Source organism: Chrysemys picta, chromosome 3 (genome assembly GCF_011386835.1).
Source record: "Chrysemys picta bellii isolate R12L10 chromosome 3, ASM1138683v2, whole genome shotgun sequence".
Lineage (NCBI taxonomy): Eukaryota > Metazoa > Chordata > Testudines > Emydidae > Chrysemys > Chrysemys picta.
In genome coordinates, this window is record NC_088793.1 from 154,413,509 (window position 1) to 154,433,300 (window position 19,792).

General features: G+C 41.3%; 1 protein-coding gene and 1 long non-coding RNA gene across 3 annotated transcripts in view; one reads left to right on the top strand and one right to left on the bottom strand.

Moving 5' to 3' along the window:
- The window catches only part of LOC112060545 (uncharacterized), a 40,128-nt gene extending 39,011 nt beyond the window's left edge, over window positions 1-1,117 (top strand). Inside the window, exon 4 of the long non-coding RNA XR_002889852.3 lies at window positions 992-1,117. This is a non-coding gene — a long non-coding RNA (uncharacterized LOC112060545). The remainder of the gene's footprint in view (window positions 1-991) is intronic.
- Window positions 1-19,792, bottom strand: part of ALK (ALK receptor tyrosine kinase) — a 587,230-nt gene that overhangs the window by 406,055 nt on the left and 161,383 nt on the right. For both annotated transcript variants that reach the window (XM_024114624.3, XM_065589314.1), the window contains exon 3: window positions 5,242-5,397. In XM_024114624.3, coding sequence (XP_023970392.3) covers window positions 5,242-5,397 — 156 coding nt within the window. The remainder of the gene's footprint in view (window positions 1-5,241; window positions 5,398-19,792) is intronic.

A 19,792-nucleotide genomic window follows, 5' to 3' on the forward strand; every position in this document is an offset into this window, starting at 1 on the left:
TAACCAGTTCTCAATCCATGAAAGGATCTTCCCTCTTATCCCATGAAAAACTTAATTTACATAAGAACCTTTGGTGAGGGACCTTGTCAAAGGCTTTCTGGAAATTTAAGTACACTATGTCCACCAAATCCCCCTTGTCTACATGTTTGTTGACTCCTTCAAAGAACTCTAATAGATTAATAAAACATGATTTCCCTTTACAGAAACCATGTTGACTTTTGCCCAACAATTTATGTTCTTCTATGTGTCTATCAATTTCATTCTTTACTATTATTTCAATTAATTTGCCCGGTACTGACGTTAGAGTTATCAGTCTGTAATTGCTGGGATCACGACTAGAGCCCTTTTTAAATATTGGTGTTGCATTAGCTATCTTCCAGTCATTGGGTACAGAAGCCGATTTAAAGGACAGGTTACAAACCATAGTTAATAGTTTCGCAATTTCATATTTGAGTTCTTTCAGAACTCTTGGGTAAATGCCATCTGGACCCAGTGTCTTGTTACTGTTAAGTTTATCAATTAATTCCAAAACCTCCTCTAATGACATTTCAATCTGTGACAATTCCTCAGATTTGTCACCTACCAGATTTCCACAACAATGTCAAAGAAGATCATTCAACTAATAAAATGTGTGTGTGTGTTTAATTCTTATTTTACCTCTAATTCAAGGGAGCCTCAAGCTATCAGACATAAGTTAGGGTATTACCCCCTCATTTGTCTTCCTCTGATAGAAGTGTAATCGCATTTCCATGGAGGAACTTTTTCAAATATTGTTCAGTTTTCCAATATAGTATAACCTTGATATGAAACTCTGTCATCTAAACGGGGTTGTCTCCCCCAAATCTATTCATATACAAGACAGATCTCTGAGTTTGTGGCTTAAACCTGTTATAGATCTGAATCTGAAGACCTGGAGATTTGAAAAAATACAAATTTGGATCCAATTTGCATTTTGTCTGTTTGAATCTAACTGTTGCTCTTTCTTCCATAGGTAGATGAGCAGGAGGGAAGGCACAGGGGAAGTACCGGGACTGCAAGGAATCTTTGCTTTCTCCTTGTACATCTGACTCACGGGCCAGCCATAACTGTAGTCTTTGAACTCTGAGCACACAGATATTGCTCCCTGCAAGTGCATCAGTATATACACCCTCCCTCTCCTCAAATGTTGTTGGAAAAAGGCAGAGCCTGGATTCCTTCTGGATCTGGAGAGCACATGCAGCATCTTCTTATGAGGTGATACCAATGGCACACAGAAGGATTGTGCCTTTCTGGGAAGCACTGTACATCCCTGAGGCACAGTGTTTCCTGGAGCTCTTGATGTGGTGGCCCAGTCTCAACCCCTCTCCCCAATCAACCCTCCCACACATACACACTTCAGGGCTGTGTCTGAATGGCACCCACAGGCATAGGAAACTTGGATCTGGATCCAGAATTCAGAGACAGAGGTTCTGGTTTGGCCACATTTTGATTTTTGATGAAGAGAGAAATCTCTCTGTTTTACTTGGGATATAACAAACAGATACAGTAGAACTTCACTAATCTGCAAACCCAGTCATTTTAACCAAAAATCTAGTTGTCTCATCTGCCTTCTTAGCAAAGATTTAACGGCAGGGATAGCACTGCAGCAAGATCTATTACTAATATTTCACTACAAAATATATTGCTGTACATTTGCTGGTAGAATATATTACGAAGTATCATAAATAATTAAAAATTAATCATACTTGTCAAAATAAATGAATACTTTCTGTGATGCAGTATTCCTGAATATTTTATGGCATTTATTTTCTTATTCATGAATTACAAAAAATGTGGTAGCCCACAACAGGTTACCTAGTCAATAACATGCATATGGGCCTGATCCTGACTCCAGCAAAGTCAGTGCAAGTCTTTCCCATTGTCTTCAGTAGACTTTGAATCAGGCTCCTACTGAAATTTAAATATAATAAGGCTTTGAACCTGCAAAGACTTACACATAAACTTTAAGAATGTGAACATCCCATTGGCTTCAATGGAGCTAGTTGCTTGGGAGAAATTAAGCATATATATAACACTTTGCAGGATAAGGGCCTAAAGTGGCAGATTCACAACTTATTGCATTGTCTTGGACATAGCTGATTGATCCACTAACTGGGGGAGGGGGGAACCTTTAGTGAAAAGCTTGCTGTATAACTGTAATGCACCACGGTTATTCCCTAATACATACACTGAAAGGTGCCTCATTTACAAATATCCACTAGTTTTCTGTAGCAAGAGTATACCATTCAGGTGGTTTTAATAATGTAATAATTAATATCATTGAATAATTACTAGCACCTTTTTTCTGTGAATCTCAACGTTTTCAAAATGTATATAAATGCTATTACCTCCATTTTTCAAAAGGGGATACTAGGGTTGCGAGAAGTTTATCCAAATTCATACACTGAGTCTAAGTCACAGCTGGGAATATTGCTTCTCAGTGTCAAATATTATCAGTGAATTTCTACTAATCTTTATACATAAAGGGAGGATAATGGAAGCAGGCTTGGGGTATTTGTCTTGATTAATAGGAAATTCACTTGACATGACTTGATAGTCAAGTGACAAGGATGAGTTAAAATGACTCAAAATCGGGTTATGCTATCTGCTTATTTACTTCTGTTCATTACAGTTCATGAATGGAGATGAAATGGGACTCGCATAATTGGAAGTACGCCGTGCAGGAAACAAACAGTGGGGGTTGGAATTACTGTGCTTAGTTATTTCAGATTGAAACAGACCACACAAAATGTCTCTGTGCCAAGCAGCTGTAATTAAAGTGATGTAAAATAGAAACCTATGAGTGTAGAATTTTCAAATCCATCTTCATATGCAAAAGAAGTTACAGTCATTTGGGAACTGCAAGGCTTTTCAGGAGGTGCTGCAAGGGCTTGAGTCACCACAAAATGAATTATTGACTACCCGCAATTTGTCTATTTGTTTAAAAACCCCAAACAAATCCAAGTCTGACTCCATCGACTGCACAGGCTCCTACTCTAGTCCCCTCCCCATGTCAGCCGAATGACTTCATTATCCCTCTAGCTCAGGTTGGGCTTTAAACCTCAGTCCAACATTGAAATATTTACACCAGAATGAAAACAAATCCTTGAAAGACCAATTACTAATTATTCAAAGCTTAATGATCACAGAAGCAGGATCCAGAACACATTCACAGATAGAGAATTTACTCCCTTGAAAACTACACTGACGACATGAGGGCCAGGATTTCACCCAAGGGTGAAACGCCCATTGACTTCTATGGGTATGTCTACATTGCAATTAGACACCTGTGACTGGCCTGCGCCAGCTGGCTTGGGCTTCTGGGGCTTGGGCTAAGGGGCTGCTCAACTACAGATATAGATGTTGGAAGCTCGGGTTGCAGCCCAAGCTCTGGGACCCTCCCATCTCACAGGGTCCTAGAGCCCAGCCTGCGGCCCAAGTCCGAACATCTATACTGCAATTAAACAGGCCATTAGCCTGAGTCAGCTGGCACCGGCCAGCCATGAGTTTTTAATTGCAGTGTAGACATACCCTAAAAAGGCCAGGATTTCACCCACTGAGTTTAAACTCTTTTCTCATGGTTTCAAGGCCCTCTCTAGATCTTAGACTTCTTATCCTACTGGGTTCCTTCATTCTCTCGCTACTCCACCAACTATTCCAGCCTCATCACACCTCCCATTTCTGTCTCCATGCCTTCCTCCCCACTGCCCTTTCAGTATGGAACCTCCTCTCACAGCAGGTCACCAAGCAACCACCCTTCTCATTCTAAGTCCCATTCAGCCAGAATTTCCATAAGAAGTGAAAGGAGAAGACTTAAATATTTAACACCTTCATGTAAAGCATCCCATTTCTGGTTTACCCAATGCATCCTGCATTGGGTACATCTCTCTCTGATGCAGGGACTTTATTTTGTGCATCGCACTTAGCTAGGCTACTTCAATTGCTCTCATTACTGCTATTCTTCCTTCTCTTCTCCCCCCTTCCTTCCTATTGTTTCTTACAATCAAATTTAAGACAAAATGCAATGAACATAAGCTTCATCATCCTATGTGTTTGTACGGTGTCTAGCACAATGGGGTCCTGATCCTGACATTTCTTTCATCAGTCCAGTCTTTCTACCCATCCATGATAAATTTCTTAAATCAATGCGATAACTCAACATGAGTAAGGTTGAAGGAACAGGCACTAAAAGCTGATGCATAAAGAATACTTTTTGGGAAGCACATGGGAAAGCATAGTACATGGTGAAGATAGAAGAAATAAAGATGTCTTTCTGAGACTAATACAGAGTGAGGTTGCAGAGGAAACTTTCCCCAACATTTATTTGGATGTGTCCCTACTTTCCTCTCCCATTTGTGGTTCCAGCCACTTAAATGACACCCTGACTTTTAGCAGGGGCAGTTTTCAAGCAGGTACCCACAACAGGTAGAAGGGGGGGTGGGATTTGCCGTTACTCTTTTAGGATTAACAAGGCAAAGTGCAGCTTGCTGATCCTTTTGTCATTTATAATCTGAATGAAATATGCTGCTGTTGTCAGGTTTGATTAAAAGCAGAATTAAAAAAATACCCAAGAAGGTCAAAGAAGCCATCTTTGATTCAAAAGAGGGAGAAAAGAAAACTTACACACTTTTTACTTTTCCTACTTCTAGATCTCTTTATTTAAATATACATTGCTTTACTGATGATAATGTCAAATGCTTAGTCTTTATTTTCTCTCTAAATAGCTTTGATGGAAAAATCTTAAATCCTGACAAGAAATTTGTCTGCACTGGCTTACAAGTAAGACATCTATGCCTAGGGTTTAGCAATGGACAATAATGCAGAACACATGGATTTTATTCTCTGCTCTTCTACTGACTCACAGAATGACTTTGAGCACATCAAACTCCATGCGCCTCAGTATGCCCAGGGTGATGCGAAGCAGAATTCATCCTTTCTCCTCCACCAATAACCTCAGAGGAAAGATGCTATAGATGTGTAAAATATTATTATTCAACTCCAAGTGCAACGTCCAGAGTCCAGTCTGATTCAGATTTTTACAATCCCAAAGCGGATTTCAATCCAGTCTTATTTTGCTTCCTACAGACAGAGCAATTCCCTTAAGTTCACTTGTTGCTTGACACAGAGAAAGGAACAGAATTGCCCCAAACATTGTATAGGGTGTGGTATCTACAAGCACACCACCATTATTTTAAGGAGACTAAATACACTTGCTCATCCTACCTCTTGGTGAATCCTCAGAGTGATCTCTCTTTGGTCCATCCAAAAAGTTTAGCTCCTCTGCACTCACTCTGTGCCAGGTCCTGTTGTGGTTTTCTTTGTCCTTCAGTGGAGGAGAATATTCCAGCTCACAAGGCAATTCAAAATTGCAGTCAAACACTGTTACAGGAAAAGAGACAGTACATACAGGATTAATAAAATCCAACTTCTCCCCTCCTAATCAGTCATATTTCTTACTAAGTTAGGACTAATAAGTTAGGACTTATTTGTAGTCATGTTTCTCCTTGCATTTTACTCCCTTTCCAAATAAAAAGGACACAGGTAAGTTCAGATCAGAACAAATGATAGACAGGAGAGGAGTTCAGAATAAACCAAACTCTAAAGCTGCCTTGTGGGGTGAACAGAGCAGCAGCAAACCAAGAGGAAGGGCCAGAGGCCACCACATCTCTTAGGGGGAAAGAGGGCCAGCAAAGATTTTAAAGCAGGGGAAAAAATGATCTAAAGCGGGGTAGTCAACAGACTGCCTGCGGGCCAAATCCAGACCACCAGACGCGTTTGAAGAGACCCCAAAATTATTTACTTATTATCATTATTGTTGTTATTTTTTATTATTTGCTCTGGAGTCTGGACCTTGACTATACCTTGACCAAGAAATTTGGACTTTGACAAAAAAAATAATTGACTACCCCTGATTAGAGAAAGGTGACTGGATATCTCAGATTTTGAGGGAAATTGGATATAGAGCTTTTCTATTATAGGATGTCAGTTCAAATTCCGCCCAAGTCAATAGAAACTCATTACAATCTGAAGACTGTTCAGTGGTCTATGAATTACTGGTCTCAGACCAGCTCCTGGAGGACAGGGGTTCTGCAACTCACCAACCGTGAGCACAACTGCTATATTGTATGGCAGTCTCAAAAGAGAGTCCTGGGGTTAAATGGCTCATTGGTGACTGAAGTGACCTTTCACTCATAAAAGTGGTCCTTCAAGGTGAGGCACATTAGTGCAGCAGTGGAAGCTTGATTTGCTGCTGAGTGTCCTGTGGACAGTGGGACTTCAACCACCAAAGCTCGCTACCCACACCTTTTACCAGCACCAAGTTCTCTTTTCTTTTCACTTTTCTAAAGATGCTGGTGCAATTAAGATTCCCTTCTCGGAAGACAGTATTTTCACCATCACATTATGGAGTAAAGTTGTCCAAGACAACATACAGTAACGTGTTGAATTCATCTCCAACTACTATGTCCAATGATTTTTCCTCCTTTATTTTTTGAAACCCCCTAGTATGTTGACTTCCCCAGCCTTGGTCTGCAGTTAACAGTCCACAGATTTTGGATGAGACTTGTGCTTCTGAATAAACTCGGGGCCAGATTTATAAAGATGTGTATGTGCCTAAAGATAGAGACAGGCACCTAATGGGATTTTCCAAGCATCTAGGAACCAAACTCCCTTTTGAAAAATCCCACAAGGCATTTATCTGCATGTTTAGGTGCCTAAATACCTTTAAAAACTGGCCCTGAGATATTTTTGAAAAGCCTACACTTAAGGCCCTTTTGGAGGAAAATGCAGTTCTCTGGAGATTTTCTTTAGTATCCACTCTCATGCCACTATTGTGAGATTAAAACAAATAATTTAAATTGACATTAGTCAAACTAAGATTTTTTTTAAACTTCAATTACATTCTCTGTTAAGCACCTCATTTCTTCCTAGACTGCATATATTTATGCAGTTCAGACAATTCTCCTGCTGATATAACATCTTTTAATCCTAAAGTTAATACTATTGCCTTTTCTCTATACTTTCAGATAATTCACCTCTTTAATGAGGAAATGGAATCAGCGAGCTCTAGTGTTTGTTTTTTGTTTTTTTTACATTCTACTTTCTAATCATGTATTTTGTCAATTCCTTTGTCACACCACGGAGATAATAAATGTAACAAATCGATGGACATGCATAACACACAGTAGCAGCAAGGATAGAACTCAAGTCTTTCTATTGCAAATGTGTTGACTCTATCTCTAGAGTTAGAGGATAACATTTTAGCAATATAAAGGTTATGATTAAGGTTACAATTTAGTCACGGAGGTCGTGACTTCCAGTGATCTCCGTGACTTCAGCCTGCAGTGGTCAGGATCTGCAGGGTCCCCCACCACCCACAGGGGCAGGGAGCTGCGGGGTACCCACACCACCTCTGATAGGCTCTGGAGCTCCAAGCCGCTGCGGGGTACCCCAGAGCTCCCATCGGCCACAGGTGGCGGAAGCCCCTGGAGCTGCCAGTGGTGGGGGAACCCCCAGAGCTCCTGGCCGCCTTGAGCAGCAGGGAACCCCACAGCCCCCAGCTACTGCAGAGAGCTCCTAGCCCCTGCGCAGCTGCCCACTTCAGACAGCATGGGAACCCACAGATCCCCATTTTGTCATGGATATTTTTAGTAAAAGTCACAGACAGGTCATCACTTCTGTTAGTTTTTCTTTTTTACCCGGGACCTATCCGTGACTTTTACTAAAAATATCCATGACAAAGTTTTAGCCTTAATTATGATATAGTAGAGCAGATTTGATTCCACCCAGCAGGGGGATGCTGTTCCACATACATGCTACCCAGTGTTTACAACACTGCCACCAAACTTTCTTAATTTCCTGACATTGTTTTCCATTCTTCAGGATTTACTAAAAATCTATAAAGTGCAAGAGTCTCTTCAGTTTTGTGCCAGCACACAAAAAGACATAAGAAGAGCCAAACAGCTTTGATTTAATATTAGTCCTGCCTATGATTTAATATTAGTCCTGCCTATGCCAACACGAATCAAAGGAGAGAGATTTAAAAGCATGTGACTTTTTGGTGAGCTGGTTCTGAACTCGTCCTTTTCCATCAATCTAAACTATTTATCACTACCAACATTTGTATATGCCCCACCAGAATAGTTTCTGGGGGCACCATATTTATTTAGAATACCATATACATTTGTAATTTGTATTATGGCATCTCCAAAAGCCCCAACCAGAATCAAGGTTCCATTGTGCGAAGTGCTGTACAAACACATTGCAAGATCCCTGCTCTTTAGTGTCTACAGTCTAAGACTCCAATCATGAAAGGCACATACATAAGTATTAACTGTACACATAAATAGTCCCATAGAACTTTAATGGGACTTCTCACATGTGTGAAGTTACCCTCCTGTCTAAATGCTCCCAGGCTCAGTGCCTAATTTGAGACAAAATGCAAGGTATAAGCATAGGAGACAATAGGCGGAAGGAGGACATGGATGACACTATTACATATGTATTTCATGTGTCTTGCATATTTTGTATATCATCATCTGCCTTTTCCATTCCCCCACTTCCCAGCATTTACATTATAAATCTCCCTTTATAAGAATGCATAGCTTGGCCAATAACTGTAAAGAGCTGACCCGTAACTGAAACTCATCATGAAATGAAAAAAAAACTTTGGCTTTCTAATGTTAGAAGGTCAAAACTGACCCCCTTGGGTGGCCCATGCCACAAAGGATGCATGGAAAGGACAGCCATTAAATTAACTGGTCCATGCTCCCTCACCCATCTTCTCTTTCACACTATCAAGACATAACCACCTGCCTCCACTGTGCTAGTGATGCCACCCTTCATCTCTCATTTGTTACAATTTTCAAACAAGGACCTTTGTGTTTTCTCTCATGCCACCTCTCAAGCACGGAAGCGGCTCCCTCTAAATATCCGCAAAGCCATCTCATTGTCTTCCTTCAAACCCTCCCCTACTGGGATGCCTACAGAAACTTGACACCAGCTAGGCTGCTGGTCTGCTGAAACCTCTGTTTATGCTGTTCAGTTTTATCTTATTGTTTCCTTATGCTCCCCATCTGTCTGTAATCACCTGTTGCCTTCTGTTTTCTAGTTAGACTGTAAGCGCCTCAGGACAGAAACTGCCTTTGTTTTCAAGTATCAGAGGGGTAGCCATGTTAGTCTGAATCTGTAAAAAGCAACAGAGGGTCCTGTGGCACCTTTGAGACTAACAGAAGTATTGGGAGCATAAGCTTTCGTGGGTAAGAACCTCACTTCTTCAGATGCAAGGTTCTTACCCACGAAAGCTTATGCTCCCAATACTTCTGTTAGTCTCAAAGGTGCCACAGGACCCTCTGTTGCCTTTGTTTTGTGTTTGTAAAGCACCTAGTACAGTGAAACCCTGGTCTATGACTGAGGTATCCAAGCACTCCAGTAATACAACTCAACAAGAAACAAATAAATATCTCCTCAATAGTGTGCCCCTCATGGCAGTTAAAGCTGCCTGTCTGCAATGGGAACCCAGAGGAAAGGCTGGGGATGACTAGAACACCTGTCTTCCCTCGTGTTGAATCCCATGGGGCGCCGGGAGGTGTGTAACATATACCTCCTTGGATCAGCCTGGCTGAATGCAGCTCAGAACAACGTTTAAAATAGATCATTTTGCATAGGAAGATGCTGTATTTGACTCATATACACCTTAAAAAAAGTGTCTGATTTGATTAAGCATTCATATCTATTTAGGGGACTTATACACGCATTATCACGATAGTATCTGACCACTTCACAAGCTTTAATGAATTTATTCTCACAACACCCTCGTGTACTAGGGAAGTACTAACTTTTCTGCAGGTTAGGAAATGAGGGCATGGGGATTAAGTGATTTGCTAAAGGTCACACAGGAAGACAGTGGTATTGAAATTAAAATCAAAAGTATTGAGGAACTTGAAAACAAATCTCCCCAGTCCCAGGCCAACAACCTAATCACAGGACCATTCTTCCTCTCAAATGAAGTTAATGCTCAGTCCACAATGTAGAGTAAATGATTTTCATATATATTATATGTAAGCTCATTTACAAGCTGTTCTTGAGTTGTAAGGAACCTTCTTTGGTAGCTGCTGCAGGACAATACCACATCTACAAGCATAGGGTTCCTTATAACATCTAAGAATCCGTTCCTTCCACAAATTGCTTCCTTCCACAAATACAAATTTACTGGTCAATTTTTAATGCACCCACAACAGGTCTTTTCTGATCTTTGTCTTATGTTTAAATCCTACACAATGCTCTCTGTGTGTTTAGCAGTGTAGGAAAATAACTGTTTGCTTTTGAAGTTAATTTGATTAAATAAGCCATCATTTTCCTTTTTCAAATACACACACTGTAGGAGAAGTAATTAAATTTAGTAGAACCTACAGAGATTTTTTTCCAAGCTCCCCTTCCACTTCCTCCCCCAGCCACTCCCCAAATAAGACTAGAAGGTGACAATTGTGCATACTCAGTAGTTTTTTTGCAATGAGATTTTCACAAAGATTTATATCTATAGGTATGTGTTTATGCAGTAGCTATATGAACACTATGGATCATAAATGCTCTAAAGGAGATGCTAAGTCCAGTAAATCACAAAGGCACTTTTAAAATATAGCATAGATGTTGAAGGCTCGTTACATCTTCCAGTTTCTTGAATGTCCAGACAATTTATAATAAATCTGTTACATCATTATACTTTTAAATGGAAAATAAATTAACCTTGGTTGCTTACAATCAAATAAAGGTAAACACCCACCTGTTTAAGATTTTGGTTGTAGCCATCAATGTGTATATCACAACTTGCTGGCTATATAAGGAAATGCCAACTTACCAAATCTGGCTAAGAAAGATAAAGCAAGTCACTACCTGATTGAGAAGGTAGGAAATCGTAATCGAGAAGTGATGTTAAGACCTTGTGTATATGTTTTATATTTGAACAGGACCTAGCAAATGGGGCTCTGGTCCATGACTGGGGCTCCTAGGTGCTACAATAATACAAATAAATACACAGCAGACAGATGTCTTCTGTCCATCTCAAAAGTTGATGGTGAAAATGCCAAAGCCGTTTTGTTATTATGTGTCATGCTGCAGCATCACAAGTTACTAAAAAGGCTAGTTCTTGCATGGCAGTCCTTGTCACAGATGGTGCAAGCATAACGCACAGGGCCAGAAGATGAATCTGGTGCTCTACTGCTGCTAGGACACCTGCTGTAATTTCCTCTTTGTTCTTTCCACTTTCTCAACCACCTCTCTTCAACCTCTTTGACTCCTTCCAGCCCTTGTATAGCACAGCCCTCCAGCACCACCTTCCAGTGTAGCCTGTTGCTAGCTGACTCTTTGGAGCTTGTAATGTTGATGTTGGAAGTTTTCAAATCCCTCTTGCAAACATCTTTGAACCTAAGCCTACAACAGCCCAGTGGCCTTAGAGCAGCCACATATTCTCCATGCAGTAGGTCCTTTAGAACAAGTCCATCATCCATCCAGTACAGATAACTAAACCAATGAAGATATCTGTTTTTAAGAACTGTAATTAGGGTTGGCAATTTTGCTTTCTCAAAGATGATGGTATCAGGAACTTTAGTTTCTTACTTGATATTTAAAATAGGAAGAAGACAGCGGGGGTGGAAGGCGTTTAGCCTTCTCTCATGCCTGCTGTACAGCAGTGTGCTCAGGACCATACTGAAGTGTTCTCAGGACACATGTCTGGTAAACTCATTTTCGTGTTTAATGCCAATTTCCTGTTATCTCACATGTGCTTGGTCAATTGACTGAATGTGGTGGCTGCCTTTCTGAAGTGAGCATTAAGCTTTTCACCAAGAGATAGGTTAACCAATATAGTTGATTCAAAATAGAATTTGTGCATAACTTGTAGCACACTGCCAACTATTAAAACTTCTGGTACAGTCAACATATGTTTGCTATAATCATTGTCTTCTTTAGACTGGTAGTTAGTCCAGTTTCATTACAAACTAACACAGAGTTATTGCTAAGCTTAACTATGTGTGATGAACAGAAATAAATAATAAAAATAATTAGGGATTTGCACTGGTATAACTATATCTATGTTAGTTATGTTGGTGTAAGTTTTCCAATATGAATGGCAACTACCTCCATTTTAGTTATGCTGGTGAAAGTTTTCAATTATACAAAAAAAGCCTAGTAAAAACAAAATATAAACCAGATCTCAAGAAGAACATCTTAATAGTGAGATCTACTGGAAAATATCCTTCAATATGACAGCTCCCCTTCCTTCACTATCCAGTACACACACACACATTCATTATGAGGCAGCTGGTGTAAGGGAAACCAGAGTTGGCTCTTTGGAAAGAACAAGGAATTTATTTATATAAATAAGTTTGTATGTTCCAACCCCCCCTCCCCCCCCCCCGCAAGAAAGGTCTTTTTCCATCTCCTCTCTTTCTGACTTTCAGGATCATAGCCCTCCCTTGGATCACCATGTTTTGAAATGGAATGATCAAGGATTGATTTATCCCTTTTCTGACTAAGTGTGAATCCCACCCACACTCAGCCCCTATGCTTATGCACAAACATATCAACTGGGTATTTAACCAGCTGTCCCGTACGCCATATTTTCAGATATAGGCATCTAAATCAAAAATCTTGCCTATGTTGGCAAAAATTTGACTAATTCATGTCCAACACCCAACAGGGTGGCTCTACCAGTTGTAACAATGGCAGAAGCTAGAGAGTGGACAGGGATCAAACATTCTTACCACGGTAGGTTTCTTTTTAAATAAATACTGTACTGACATTTATTCACTGGGGAAGAGAGATAATTTAAATTGTATAGTGGAGAAACGCTCTGCTGAGTGAGATCTGGGACCTCCATTAACACCCACTAACCTCTATATACTCAGTATTTAAGGCCTATAAAGCTTTTAATTCATGATAGGGGACTGAACAATTGAGTTTTCAGTTACTAATCTCAGAGAAAAAGCAAGTTCCTAAAGCTTTCCCAGTTCCTTTTAGGTATAGATGGCATGGGACAGACAGTTTTAGGAGTCTGGGGGCCTCCTATAAGGTTAGTCTTGAATCCCATTTTAACCCTATCTACACCAGAAGAAGAAGAATCACCCTATGATTCTTCAGTAATGTTGTCACAGTGCAGGGAGATGTCAAGTTAAGACAGTGGTGGGTGGCAGTGGGCTGTGTAGTGGGGCTAGGGTGAAAGAACTTACATGGTTACTGCCCATTTGCTGGGAAAATGCTAGACTTCGTTCTCCCTGGCTATCAATTTGACAGCTTGTAGGAGCACTAGATGCACTCAAAATTAACTCCACACCTTCCAGGAAAAAGCAGCATTGGTTGTAGGACAGTCCCAGGGAAATTAGGTCCGTCCCACAAATGTGTTTGCCATCCATCCCAAAGTCCCATCTTCACATCCTGGGGAGGGCTGGTATTGCAAATGTCTTGCAAAAGTTAGCATTGTCTTGGGGTATGTCTGCACTGCAATTAAAAAAACGGTGGCTGGCCCATGCCAGCTGACTTAGGCTCATGGGGATGTTTAATGGCAGTGTAGGTACTCTGGCTTGGCCTGGAGCCCAGGCTCCAAACCCTGTGACTGGGAGGGTCTCAGAACTTGGGCTGCAGCCTGAGCCCAAAGGTCTACACAGCAATTAGTCTCCTAGCTTGAGTGCCACGCGCCTGAGTCAGACAGAATGGGCCAGCAGGGTAGACATACCCTTAGAGTCATGGGAAGTCCATCCCATAAATGAAAGATACTCAAAAAACAGAGTCAAGGTGAGCCTCTCTACTCTCTTCTCCTTCCTAGCCTGCAGCACCATAGTTGTGTGGCTGTACTATCTGTAGTGTAGACATAGCCACAATCACAGGTGGGGCTGGGCCCTATTCCCCATAAAGGGTCAGATATCCTGTGACATCATCCACCCTCCCAACCCCCCTTGCCATTTTTTAAATGGGAGAAACACTTATCCCTTACCTCAATGATTTGAACACACTCTGAACATGTTCCTTGCTAGATCTAAAATACCATATGAGCTTAGAATAAGAAGATCCATCTGTTCCACAAAGACACTGTAAATTGCTGGCAATAAAATTCAGAAGTCCTGACTTTAAGCCTGTGCACTAATCACTAGGACATGTTACCTCTATCTTTGGAGAAGTAAAGGTAGAGAACTCAACTCTGCCAAAAGCCTTTAAATTAATCCAACAGTGGCAAATAACATCTGAGTGCCCACTTCTTAGATTAAACAACACAGCCACTCATTTGTTTGTTACACGGATCTCTAAACTGACAGCAGTCACTTTATGTCTTCCCTATTCCTTTATGTGCATTGTAGAGTCAGTCACCAAAATCTGTGACAGCTACTTTGTTCATTCAAAATCAGGCTACAAAGAAAAGGAACCAGGATTCCTTCATCAATCAGTTATAAGCACAGTCTGTCAAGAGATCTCATGGGGGAATAAAACAGCCAACACAGATCTCATTTCCATTCCTCCAGCCATAAGAAAGTGGCAGATTATGTGGGTCCAGCTATAGTGCACGTGCTCAGAGATGGAAATATTTGTCCCCCAAATCTCTCATGCACACAAGACAAACATCTCTATGAAAGGAAATTTCTAATGCACGTTCTGTACAAATGTCTAAAGAACTGATTCTAAAGAGGATTGTTAGGAAACTCATATTCCAGTTGACTCAACATAGTAGCAGACTGCAAACTGTCATATTTTGACAAGCCTTAAAAGGGGACTCATTGCCAAAAAAAATAATTAGGGTGGTTTCTAGGGAAAATGAATACCAGAAGAAGAAAAAGGCAATTTGTTTTCTTACTGTATAGTACTTCATACTTGTATCAGTTATTGCATAAATTGCATATTGCCAGTGGAATATTGTCTACAGGTGAAGGAGAAAAAAGAGACAAGGAAAGCAAGATTGTTTTCCTGGATTTTGGTCCCCCTATCCCGAGCAAAAGGAACGTCTAATCTCTGTTTGTGACCAAAGAGCCTCTTAATGACAACTGGCAAGAGGGTACAAGAGGGTCTCAACCAGGCTTGGTTGAAAACACTGAAGAGAATGTTGAGTAAGATAAACTTCTTTAGATAAGAGAGTAACTTGTTAGTTAAGTTTAGTCTCTAGAAAGCATATTTGATTTTGTTCTATATGTAATATTTGTTTCCAATATTCTTACTCTCTATCACTTGAATCTATTCTTTAATAATAGATGTATTTATAGTGAAAACAAGATTTAGTATAAGTGCAGTGGTATTAAGCAAAGTGCTGGTCCTTCGCTGAATCTTACAAGCTGTTTTGTAGCTTTGGAAACAGCAGATCTGGTAATACTGTAAGTGTTCAGTGCATGAGGAGCTGGACAGTGCACGGAGTTCTCTGAGTATTTTCATTTGGTGTCTGCCCATTGCCACCTGTACAGAGAGATTGAGGCCTGCAAGGGCTTGGAAGACAGTGCTTGTGCTGCAAGAGGCTAGTGGTTTCAGGGAGCTGATCACAGCAGGCTCAGACAAGGTTGCTTCACGTTAAGGACAGGTGGTAGTGAGGTGGCAGCCAACCTGCGTACCCCTGGGGAGCTTAATATACTACACGACAGATGCTTAAGAATGCTTGCTGACCCCATATTCTTCAGTCCCTGCCATGTGGGAGGGAGAGAGAGCAGCTTGACAAGGAGAAAGAATAAAGGAAAGCCTAAAAATCTAGACTCTTAAAATTTCTTCCTGTCCCTTAAACAACATTGGGCTCCTATTAAAAAAAAAAAAAAAAAATCTTGCTTCTCTGTAGGACAGGTGAAATTCCGTATCTCCACAATGGTAGGTAAATAAATCACTGCTCAGGTAGAGCAGCAGGTCTGGAAAACTGCTAGCACTGATGAGACACGGCGGGAAGAGTATTGTAAAAGCTTCCTATTGAAGTAACAGCCGGAGCTGACGACTACCTCTAGGGACAGTTGTATGTAATTTCACAAATGTGATGATAAACATTTGCTTGGAAGAACCATTGCAGCCAATTCAGCAGTATTTTTTATTTTTATTTTATTTTATTTTATTTTATTTGAGGGGAGGGGAGGGGAGTTTAGTTTTGTTTAGGGTTTTTTTTTTTTTGGTGGTAAAAAATTAATTTATTCAGTCTTTCAATCTAAGAAATTAATCCATTAACAGGACCAACAGGAAAAAAGTAATTAAGAAAACTAATATTTCTCCACGTCAGCAATGCCAGTCACTTAATTAGATGGATCCCATCAGACTATTAGACAAACAGAGTTTTAATAGAAGTTTTATTAAACACTCACTAATAATCTCAATTGTGCCTCAATGCTGCAAACAGCAGCACTTTCTTCTAGGAGAGGGAAAGACAGTTCTCTAGTGAAAAAGGATGTCTAGGTTTTATTTCACATTCAAAAACAAGGAGGAGTCCTTGTGGCACCTTAGAGACTAACACATTTATTTGGGCGTAAGCTTTCGTGAACTATAACCCACCTCATCAGATGCATGGAGTGAAAAAAAGTAGGCAGGTATAAATATACAGCACATGAAAAGATGGGACTTGCCTTACCAAGTGAGGGGGTCAGTGCTAACGAGGTGCTACAAGGACTCCTCATTGTTTTTGCTGATATAGACTAACACAGCTACTACTCTGACACATTTCACAATCAGTAATTTACTGTGTGACCTGGGATGACTCACTTAACCTAGGAGGAAGGATGTGTCAGTGGTTAAGCCACTACCCTGGGACTCAGGAGATTTGAGTTAAATTCCTTGCCCTGCCCCAGACATCTTATGTGACCTTGTCTAAGTCAGTTAGACCCACATCCACAAAAGGACTTAGACATTGCAGCACCTAGAAAAATCACAGGAACAATATTGCAATCCACAACACCTGAGTTAGGTGCCCAAGGGTATGTGTACATTGCACTTAAACATCCACGGCAGGCCCATGCCAGCTGACTTGGGCTCAGGCTAAGGGGCTATTTAATTGCAGTGTAGTTTTTTAGGCTCAGGCTGGAGCCCAGGTTCTAGGACCCCTTAGCCCAAGCAAGTGACAGCCACAGGTGTTTAATTTCAGTGTAGATATATGCTAAATTCCCTATACAATGCATGGGAAGAGATGGGTGTGTCCTAAGCCCCACACTTGTCACAGAGATAGGCGCCTAAGTCTGGACTACAGGATGGCACCTATCTCTGCTAGCAATCCACAAAACTGGGGTGGGAGGTGGAAATAGCTGCTCTGACTAAGTCATGTGTGGGGCTTGATCTGATTGGTGTGCTCAGATGCCACTTAGATTTACATAAAACAGCTGGGGGAGGGGAGTCCCTCCCTTTAACCATTAGCTCTGTGGTTAGGGAACTCACTTAGGAAGTGGGAGAGCTCTGGTTCAATTCCTCCATCTGGCTGATGAGAAGAGATTTGAACAGAGATTTTCCACCTCTCAGGTGAGTGCCCTAATGACCAGACTAGTGAGACATTCTCACACTCTCTCTCCCCCTAGCCTAATTCATATCTAACTACTCAATGATTTAACTGAAGAAGAACAACTTCAATAGGAGAGATTGAGGGAGCACTGTGATGGTGCCCCCCCCCTAAGGCTTTATGGAATATGCTTATGAATGTATATATGACATAACTAGACTATGTTTTATGCTACATATGCCATGTAACATATCTCTGTAAAGGTTATGATCTACTGAATCAATTAATCCTATTTGTATGCATGTATCATTTTTGTACTTGAAGTTAGGAATATTGGCTGTATAATTCCTTGATTTTAACTAGCCTAGAAGAGCATTTGGTCAGCTTCTTGAGAAAAGTGCAATATTAAGTCCCCAGTCAAAAACCACTTAAGCCAACAATGAACTTGAAGATACCAATCCACATCTGAGCTTTCACAGGAATGTGGCTTGGCTGGTAAAAACTGAGTCATGCATGGACATGTGGCTTGCCCATGTGACTCCAAAACTCCATCTTGGAGCTGGACTTTGCATAGGAGAGAGGAGGGGATCGCCACCCACAAGAGAAAGTCTATTTAAACTCCTGGGAGACCCCTCCATTTTGTCTTCAGCTGGCTAAGGAGATAGCCTCTCCACCCCCAAGGATACCTGAAAGAAACTGGAACAAGGGACAGTAACTACAGGGGGTGTGAGTGATTGCTGGACCCAGATTAGAAGGAGACTAGTCTGTAAAAGGAAGCTAACTGGTGAGGTTTTTATCTGTGTTCAGTTTTCTTAGACATAGACTTGTGTGTTCTATTTTATCATGCTTGGTAATTCACTTTGTTCTGTCTGTTACTACTTGGAACCACTTAAATCCTACTTTCTGTATTTAATAAAATCACTTTTTACTTATTAATTAACTCAGAGTATGTATTAATACCTGGGGGGGAGGGAGGGGGGACCGGCAAACAGCTGTGCATATCTCTATCCGTGTTATAGAGAGTGAACAATTTATGAGTTTACCCTGTATACGCTTTATATAGGGTAAAATTGATTTATTTGGGGTTTAGACCCCATTGGAAGTTGGGCATCTGAGTGTTAAAGACAGGAACACTTCTGTAAGTTGCTTTCAGTTAAGTCTGCAGCTTTGGGGCAGGTGGTTCAGATCCTGGGTCTGTGTGAGAGCAGACTGGCTCAGCAAGACAGGGTACTGGATTCCCAGGCTGGCAGGGAAAGCAGGGGCAGAAGTAATCTTGGCACATCAGTTGGCAGTTCCCAAGGGGGTTTCTGTGATCCAACCTGTCACAAGCAGCACCTCAGAATATCCCATAGCCCAGCAGTTTAGGCACGCACCTGAGAGGTGACGGACCCTGTTCAAATCCCTTCTCCTCCTTAGACAGAGTAGAAGATTGCACTGGTGGTCTCCCACTTCTCCAGTGAGTACTCAACCACTGAACTAAAGGTTATAAGGAAGGTCCTCTCTCCCCCTCACCGAGGGTGCTCTATGTAGATCTAGGCAGCTCTTGAGTTCACCTACCAGCTCAGGCCCTGCACATGACTTAGGTGGGGAAACATCTGTCTTCCCCCAGTTTGTGGATTGCATTGGGGCTTCGGCATCTCAGGGCCTAGAGTGAAGCCGCAGAGTGCATGCCCAGAGAGGCAGAAACATAGGCACATTGGAAACTTTTACTGCAAACACGAGTGAGTTTAGCAGTTTAGCAGCTTAGGCAGCAGGCGGTCAGTTTTGTGGATCACAGTGCTGCCTAAAAATGGGACTCACGCGCTTAAGTCTCAGAGTCAGGCACTTAAGTACCTTTGTGGAGCCAGGCCTTAGTCGGTGCCGGAGTTCCCCATCTTTAAAATGGGGATAACACTTCCCTCACTCAAGGGGTGTTCTGAAGATAAATATATTAAAGACTGTAGTATCTGAGCACCGCACAGTGATGCAGAGCATATGAAGCAGATTAACCACTCTGTCCCTCAGTTTTCCCACCTGCAAAATGGAGATGCTTACTCATTTCATAGGAGTGAGGTGAGACTTAATGATTGCAACGTGCTTTGAAACCATAGAACTGCAAAGTATTTCTCCTTTTCTCTGTATAAACCACTTGGCGTTATAGTGCAAACCCATCCTGAGCAGACAGCTAATCAAAGGGAGCCAGTGAAGGACACCAACATACTGAGGACTTGGGATAACTTCCAAAGGAGACAATAGAGTTGGGGGCAAGAGGGACCTGGTGATATTCAACATTTTTTCTTTTACATTTAAAAAAAAAAATCCCTTTGAGATTGGATAGATGGCTGGATAGGCTCTGTCAAAATGGAGATTTGG